At 60.2% G+C, this 8483-nt stretch overlaps 1 protein-coding gene across 2 annotated transcripts in view; it reads left to right on the top strand.

Moving 5' to 3' along the window:
* Positions 1-969: 969 nt before the first annotated feature.
* Positions 970-8483, top strand: part of MSI1 (musashi RNA binding protein 1) — a 30378-nt gene continuing 22864 nt past the window's right edge. For both annotated transcript variants that reach the window (XM_050906625.1, XM_050906624.1), the window contains exons 1-6: positions 970-1084; positions 1345-1385; positions 1509-1590; positions 1704-1788; positions 6505-6546; positions 8320-8412. In XM_050906625.1, the coding sequence (XP_050762582.1) occupies positions 1026-1084; positions 1345-1385; positions 1509-1590; positions 1704-1788; positions 6505-6546; positions 8320-8412 (402 nt within the window). In that variant the 5' untranslated portion in view covers positions 970-1025. The remainder of the gene's footprint in view (positions 1085-1344; positions 1386-1508; positions 1591-1703; positions 1789-6504; positions 6547-8319; positions 8413-8483) is intronic.

The raw sequence follows: 8483 nt of genomic DNA, 5'->3' as shown, positions 1-8483 counted from the left end.
ACCTGCTCCAGAAGCCGTCAGTATGTGGATGAACTTGTGTGGCAGTGGAGAGAGGCTGGAGCTTGGCACGAGTCTGTCTGTCAATCTGAATGAGCAAGAAACTGCGCGGTGATTCGGGGGCCAGCCTGGCCACCCTCCCTGGTGAGCCGCGGGCAGAGACGAGAGCAGGCTGGGCTGTGCGTACCTGGTGCTGCGGCGGCTCCGCCGCGGTGCCCCAGCAGCAGCAGCTTTGCTCGGGGCCCGCCAGCCGGTGCAGCCCAGGCACTGCCGTGCGGGGCGGGCAGCGGCGAGGCCGGGCAGCCTCTGACCCCCGCAGGGTCCCCGAGGGCTGCGAGGGGGCACGGAGGTACCAGGGCTCCGGGAAGGCGCCTCGGGTGCAGGCGCTGGGGCTCCCCGCTGCCCGGCTGGGGTACCGGGGCGAGGAGGGCAGCCCCGGTCCCGCCCTGGAAGCGCCCTCGGCGGGGAGGGCGGCGGCGGCGGGGGCCAGTCCCGGGCCCTCCCCGCGCCGGCTTTAACCCGCCCGGTGCCGGCGAGACACTGGGGGCGGGGTGGTGGGGGGGCCCAGGCCGGGGTCTCCGGGGTCCGCCGCGGCGAGCCCGAGCGTACCGGGTCAGGCCTGGCTCCGCCGCGGCGGGGCTGAGCCCGCCGCCCTTTGTCCGCCGCTCCGGGGCAGGTGCGGGCGGCGCGGCCGGGGACAAAGCGGCCGCGGAGCTCCCGGGCTGCTCCCGCCGCCGCCGCCGCCGCGCCCGGGGCCGGGCGCGCTCCCCCGGCGCGGTGCGGGCGCGGCTCCCGGCGCTCGGCCCCGGCGTCGCCGGCGGGTTTTATGCGCAGGGCGGCCGGCGGGCCGGCGGGGGTGGGAGGAGCCGGGCAGGTTGTGCCCGCCGGGCCCTCCTCCCTCGCTCCCTCCCCGCCTGGCGGAGAGGGGTCGGGGGAGGGGGCAGCATGGCCTGTCCGTCCGGCCCCTTTTCCAGCGCTCATCTGCCCCGGGAGTGCGGCGCCGCTCCTCGCAGGGAGAAGAGGTCCGAATGGAGACAGACGGCAGCCAGCCCGGCCTCGCCTCCCCGGACTCCCCGCACGACCCCTGGTACCGCCGCGGCGGCCGCCGCCGGCCGCCCCCGCCGCCCCCCAGTCCCGGCCCCGGCCGCGGCCGCCCCCTCCCCCCGGCCCCGGCCGCCCGGCCCGGGCAGGCGCGGCGGCGGCGGCGGCGGCGGTGCCGCTGCCAACATGGCCGATCCGCGCCCTCCCCTCCCCGCCCGGCCCCGCCGCCGCCGCCGCCGCCACCCCCGCGGGGCGCCGCGGCCCCCCGGCGCGGCCCCGCTCACGGCTCTCTCCTTCCTCCCGCAGCAAAATGTTCATCGGGGGACTGAGCTGGCAGACCACGCAAGGTGAGCGCCGCGGCGGCCCCGCACCTGCCGCCGGGGCCGGGGGTGGCGGGCCGGGGCCGAGCCCGGCGGGGGCGGCGGGGCCGGGCCGGGCTGGGACACCCACGGTGGGCGCTGTGCTTGCAGAGGGCTTGCGGGAGTACTTCAGCCAGTTCGGCGAGGTGAAGGAGTGCCTGGTGATGCGGGACCCGCTGACAAAGAGATCCAGGTGAGAGGCCGGGCCCGCGCCTCCCTTCGCCCCTGCCGCGGCCCGGCCGCCACTTTAACCAACTTTCTCTCTTCTCTCCGCATCCCCTCTCCTGCCCGGGCTGCGGGGCTCAGGGGCTTCGGGTTCGTCACGTTCATGGACCAGGCTGGCGTCGACAAGGTCCTGGCCCAATCCAGACATGAACTGGACTCCAAGACGGTGAGATGACTTCTCTCATCTCAGGGGTGCATTTGCCAGCGGAGCGGCTGTGCTCGGAGCAGCCGTCGATTGCGATGTTTGATTTCCAGTTAGAGGTTGTAAACTATCGATTCCCGATATGGATCGGTTGGCCCCTTCTCTGCCCCTCTCACCGGTGGGTAGCCCAGCTGCTGCCCGAGCACTGGGCTCGCCATCAACCTGGGGCCGATGTCCTGGTGTGGGTCTGCAGATCCTAGTGATGGTGTTCCTCCCGCCCATCGGTCATAAGGCCCCTCTGAGGAGTGACCATGGCCCTCTCAGAGCTGGGACACCTGAGCATGTTTGGGGCGAGGATTTGCACCGGGAAACAGATGCGGCTGTGTTTGGGAAGAGGGGAGCCGCCCCTTCCCCCCGTGTGCTGCTGAGCACCGCTCCCTCCCCGGGGATGCCATTCCCCAGCGCCCAGGCCCCATTTCCCCCAGCCATGGTGGCCTGCGCCCTCCCCTCGGCAGAGAGGCTTCGTGCTGCGCGCCCCAGACACTCTCCCGTGGTTTCTCCGGGCGAAGTTTTTGTAACGGTCGTGGAGGTTCAAGACTTTATTGTCTCTGAGCGTGGCCGGCGCCCGCCCATGTGGGCCACCATCAGCCTCTCAGAGTGGCCGCGGCTCCGGTGATGGTCGTCCCTCGCTCTGCAAGTCGGGGCTTACTAGGAGCACTGGCTGGGCCAGCAGAAGGATTTCGGTGGCTCCCTGGGTCGGTGTCGTATCGTGCCTGGTCCTGCCTTGCAAATCTGTGGTGCTCGGGAGATGTGCAGGCTGTTTTGGGGGGTGGGGGTGAGGTGTCTGAGTGGGAGGTCCCTTCTCTTTAGTTTTAGTGACTTGCCTTCCCCTGAATTCCTTTTCCTTATTGCTGCCCCGGGGTGAAGGTGAGGGTAGGGATGGGGGAGTGGCGGGGGCTGCGAGGGGGTGGCACAGTGAGGGGAGACGTTCTGGCTCCGGGCACAGGCTGCCGAGGAGTCCAAACGCGCAACTTATTTCTTCCAGCGCATGGCTCGGGCGTCCTAGCCTTTATCTTGGCAGAAGGGAGAGGGCGGGAGAGCGAGACCCCCTTTCTTAGGGTTTACGGCGTGAGTTGCAGCGAGATTTATGTCTGTTCCTGTTTAACTGCCTGGATCGCTCCCTTTGATGTGCACAGGTCCTTCCTCCCCACGGGAGCTCCTGGTTAAACCTACCCCAGCCTTCCTGGCCGAGGCTGGGTCCCCAGGACTCCCAGCCCTCCTCCTTTCAGGAGTGATGTAAAGTGAGTGTTGTTCTGGGGGAGGGTTACGGTAAAGTCTTTTGAGGAGGGCCCAGGGCTTTCTTTTTTTCTCTTTCTTTTTTTTACTAGCCTGTGTAAACACGGTGTCTGCTCAGCTAGTCCCGTCATGAGTCTGTGGGCTGGCGTAGACCCTTCTTGGAAAGGCAAGTGATGGATGTCTGTTGTAGCACTAATCCAAAAAGCGTTTTGGGGCTAGGAGCGAGCCGAAACCCATGGTCTCCATTCTTCTCCCCGAACCGCCGCTGCTGCCTGTGCGAAGCCGCTCTGCAGCCCACCGTGCGGCCCACGAGGGCGGGGAGGGATGGGCAGGGCAGGGGCGGACGGGTGGGCGCTGCAGGAGAACAGAAGGGCCTCGTGGCGCAGGGCGCGCGGGGACCGGCGAGCCATTGAAATTCCCGGCTGCATCTGCTCCGCTCACCCCGCCGGCGCGGCAGAGAGAATGGGGGCCATTTCGCCAGGGCCCTTCCTTTGTTAGGAACTTTGATCCTCTCCCCTCTTCCCTTTTATTTTTTTACTTAGCACGGTTTTCAGCTGGGTCAGATGTTTTGGGGTGTTTTGCCTGGTGAGAGGTTGGTCTTGTGGTACTGCATGGAGCCTCCGTACGCCTTTTCCCTGCTGAGCTGAAAGGCTCTGCTGTGAGTCATGGGTTAAATGACACAAACTCATCTGAATCCTAATTTAGGGTTTTATGAAACTTTGCAGGAAAAGGCCTGGTGTCCTGAAAGGACAGCCTTCTCTCGAGGCTCAGTGTCCTCTGGCAAGCAGCACCTGATAGACAGTGTCTGCCCAACTTGTTGCTTCATTGTTTTCTGATTCTTCCTACCCTAACGAGGGCTGTTGGCCCAATTCTCCGGGGAAACCTTGTGCTTTTCAGATTCCTCTTTGTTTGTAAGCTACATAGCAGCAGCCTATTGGGTTATTTATGAAAATGCTTGATATGAGAATTGGCTTTGCAGTCTCAAGGTGAAAGATTTGCGTGACTTTGTAAAGCTGCAGCTGGCCGCTGCCTTGAGCTTCTTCTTTATGCACTCTGGGAAGAGCGGGCTTGGCGGTGCTGGATCGCCCTGTCGTTTCTTTGTTGCCGTTACTGAGTTTTTGCTGGATATGTCTTTTGTGGTGGAGGGAGCGATCTGCGGCTCTCTGCGCAGACCAACGGAGTGAAGGTAGCCGTGGAGGTGCGATGAATGAACAAACCCAGTCCTGAGGTCTCGCCGGTCCTTGCATGCCCTCCCCCTGCTTTGGGGCACCAATACCAGCTGGGTTAACGCAGGAGTTACGTGACCTGAGCTATAAAACGGTGCTGTAGGTGGCCTGAAGAGCGTTACTGAGGAGCCCGGCCAGCCTGCTGGTACACCTGCGACATCAGTGGGATTCTTCGTCCCTACAGCCTTGCGGGGTGAAGTGGAAGTGGTTTGTGCTCAAGTGACTTCCACTCACCGCAGCCTGATCTCGGGGTTTTGGTTTTTGGATACAATCTGAGCAGTTCTGAATGCTCTTACTCTTAGCAGATTTCTATCTAGGTTTGTAAAAAGGATCCATTACGTCAGTAGGTGACACTGAAACACAACTCCTCCAGGGCTATTTGTTTTAACACCAGAAATGAGGGAATAAGGTACCAGTGCTTTTGCTTTAATTAGAAAGACTCCAGCCACTGAGGAGCAGTCCAGTTCGAGTAACTTGAGTCCGGCACTGAACTCGCTCCCCTCCGCGTGTTCCCAGGGCTGCCCCTGCAGTCGGTCGCCCCGGCCTCCCTCTACCTGCAACAATAGCTGGTTGTGCAGAAGAATTTGTGAAATGACTGCCTGCTCCCTCCAGCCAGGAGGACACGTTATCTCTGCCCAGTTGATCACACTCAGGGTAATGAGAAAATGAGGCTGAGCTTAGCATTGCTGAGTATGAAAGCATCTTCTTGGCAGGAGCTGAATGACACTGGCTGAGAAGTAAAAGACAGTAGATTATTGTTTTTGCTTATTATCTGCCATCAACCTCCTGGTCTCCTGCCGTCCCCTGTCCTCAGAATTTGCTGTGGGTGTCCGCACTAGCCAGGAAGTGGTGGTGGGGGTGTGCGCGCAGGGAGGGGAGGGACGGTTCAGATGCCCCAGGGAGGCACTGGAGGGTATGCTAATCTGCTGGCGCTTGGAGCTTGGGGAGGGAGGTTTATTTTTGAGTTTATTTGTGCTCTTCACTTTTGCCTCTGTTTACTTGCGTGCTGAGTTTATTTATGTTGTAGGCTGTGAGTCAGGATGGAGGTGGGGAAGGCAGGGAGAGAAGCTGGTGGAAGGGTGCAGGGAGGCCGAGCTCCGGGGCTGTGTGACAAGTGAAAGGATGTGGGACGGGAGGGTGGCCAGGCTGGAAAGCTGAACAAAGCAGCGAGAGGAGCTGGAGAAACACAGCTTCCTTTTGGGCTGTTTGAGCTGCTGGGCTGACGGGACGACGCTCTGAGCTGCCCTCCCAGCTGCAGCCTGTCCAAGTGCGGGGATGAGCCAGACCTGCCTTTACCACAGGTCTTTGTAAGCTGATTTGTAGGTCTGGATCATCCCTGATGTGATGTAACTTTACAGGAGTTGCTGTAAAAATAGGCTATAAAGAAAGAGGTGGTGGCTGAGGAGGAGAGGAGGCTTCGTGGGTGTTTGGCTTGCAGCTGCATTAGTGTTGTCCTGGCTTTTGTGGCGGTGTGAGGCCAATGCAGGCACGTGCTCATCTGTGCTGAGCCCAGCAGAACGCGCGGCACCTGGATGGCGACACGGGGACCGGCAGCAGGTTTATAGAGAAGCTGAACAGGCACAATGGAGGGCTCAGCCTGCGGAGGGGAGGCATCGTGTCATTGTGTGTGCGCAGCCTGGGGAGAGGGGCAGCACACTGCCCTGCGGCCACAGCCTCTGCAGCCTGTGGGGCTTTGGACTCCTTGGTTTAATTTGTGCCGTCCTGTCTGCTCTTTTATTTCTTCACCCTGTGTTTTGTGGGATGAAATGTTTGGCTTTTTGTGCACTGCCTCTTTCCTGCCCTGTTACTACCCAGGTGAGCTCTGTATTTGTAGGTAGAGTGGAGGGGGAGAGCAAAAAGGCAAAAGAAAGCACTTTTAATATGAGGCCGGTGATGCAGGGCACCCAGGGGCAGGCCGAGTGGGAGGGTGCAGCCCAGCCTGTTAATCCCAGCATGTGATGGGCTCTCGGGTGCGTCTGGCCAGCGCTCAGCCAGAGACAGACCACTGCATGCTGGGACTTGTAGTCTCCCTGGATTACACCTTACCGAGAGGGAAAGATGTCTGCAGCCAGCTTCATTTTATGCACCTCGGGTAGATTCTTTGGGTTTTTAGCAAGGTGCCACGTGGGCAGGGACAGCCGTGCGCATGGAGGAAACCCTGCGTCTGTAAATAGGCACCAAAAGCATGTTCACCTGTTGTTCCCCACATCTCTTTCAGATTGACCCGAAGGTAGCGTTCCCCCGCCGAGCACAGCCCAAGGTAAGCACTGCGGGCAGCCCTTGCCACCCCAAAGGGCAAAATTCGTGGTGGTAAATCTTGTCCCTCCGTGCAAGGTTGCCAGTGCACGCAACGGAGTCGCTCCCTGAGGTTTGCTCAGGACTCACCTGGAGCAGGAGCTGCTGTGCTGCACCGCCAGCCTGACGTGCTGCGCTGCAGTGTGCTCCTGTCGGGCTTGCAGCGCAGCACTGGGGGTTTGCGTGGCACTGGAGGAACCAGGAGGCCCCTCAATTGTACTTTAGGATGCACCAGTTAAAGCTGGTGAAATAAATGCTGCCCAGGGTGAACTTAGTCCTTCCGAGGTTGCAGCCAGTGTCTGGAAGTTTCAGGCCTTAGGAGATACAGAACAGCTCCATGCTGCGATGTGATACAGGTGGAAAGAGGGTCATGGGTATGCACAGGCGTGTGTACAAATAGGTGTGTGGCAGGGAGGGGGAGAAGGATTTCATTTTGTGAAGTGCCTTTGTGTGCTTCAGCACTGGAAAAGGCAGAAGGAGTTTGGTGTTGGACCTTATCTACAAGAGGCTCTGGCATCGAAATGCGCAGTTGCAGGAACTTTCTCCAGGTGTGCAGCTAGAAACTTTTAACTGAGGAGCCAGCAGCAGGCTGGGGACTGCCCTTAGACTTTGGGCCTCCCTTTAACTTTGCTCTTGGATGGGAGTTTAAAAGTTTGAAGTCTCTATTCCAAGTGCTGTCACGGGAGAGAGAGCTGGGGAGAAGCAGTGTCGAGAAGCAGAGAGGGAAGAGGAGACTGGTGCCGGGAGGGAAGTAAGGGGGATCAGGCACTGAGAACAATTGGTGAGCAGGTATCCCGAGTAACTGGAGCCAGGAAGCACATGGTAGGAATTGGGTTAATTCCATTAAGCAGTTTGGTGACAGAAGGTGCTTTAGTGTTAGAACGGGCTGCTCTCCAAACCAGGGAATTGCTGCGGATTAGCCCTGTGCTCCTTGGGGTAATTAGGACCATGTGTTCCTCTGAGAGCAGGGGTGTAGCCCAGCAGCTAAGGGGAGGATGCAGCTGGAGAGTTGGTTCAAAGGATGTCGGTGTGCCTCAGCCTGGCAGCAATGGCCCCTCTCAGGGTAGTTAGTTTTCTTCCTTGTTCCAGCTGCATGAGTGACAAGTGGCAGAGGGATCTTCTCTTTGCCTTCTTGCAAAGGCAAAAGAGATTTAACTGGGAGTTGACTAGGCTCCATTTAAGTGACTGGGGAATGGGTGCACAATGAGGCTTACTCCGTGCAAGACCGGATGCTTTGCAATTTGCAAGCTAGGAGGGCGAAGCCTGGGGAGCCTACCTGCGCTGGCAGGCCTCCTGCCCGTCTTTCCGCTCTGGGAAGCAGAGCAGGCGTCTCTGGGGAAGCCTGGAGGAGGCTGGCTGTGCAAAGTGGCAGGGCTGCGGGAAGAGCTGGAGGGCTGGGGAGGGGACAGCCATGCCCCACACCTTCGGGGCGGTGTGAAGGTGCCAAGGGCGCGGTGGCAGGTTAGCGAGGGGAGAGGCTGGTGATGTGCTGTCCGAGGAGGAGGTGGTGGCTGCGTGAGCACGATGGGGTGGCGCGAGGGCGAGAGCATGATTTGGCATCTGGCGTGGAACAGATCTGCCAGCTGTGTTTGGCCAGAGGACTTTGAGAAGGTGGAAGCTCAGCTGCAGCAAAGGCGCAGGCGCTTCCCAGCAGCGGAGGGGAGTTAGTGGTCTTTTGAGTCTCGTTCTCTGCTCGCTCTGGGTTTATTCGGTGAATTCCTGTCCTTCCCTTTTCCAGATGGTGACCCGAACGAAGAAGATATTTGTGGGTGGTCTGTCCGTGAACACTACTGTGGAGGATGTGAAACAATATTTCGAGCAGTTTGGGAAGGTAAGTCTCTTGAGTGGTGTTGGATCAAAGCTGTTGCTTCTGGGGCAAAAAGGAGTTTTCTGAACTTCTGT

This window comes from Gymnogyps californianus, chromosome 16 (genome assembly GCF_018139145.2).
Source record: "Gymnogyps californianus isolate 813 chromosome 16, ASM1813914v2, whole genome shotgun sequence".
NCBI lineage: Eukaryota > Metazoa > Chordata > Aves > Accipitriformes > Cathartidae > Gymnogyps > Gymnogyps californianus.
The sequence above is the reverse complement of the archived record's forward strand: the minus strand, read 5'-3'. Positions and strand labels throughout refer to the sequence as shown.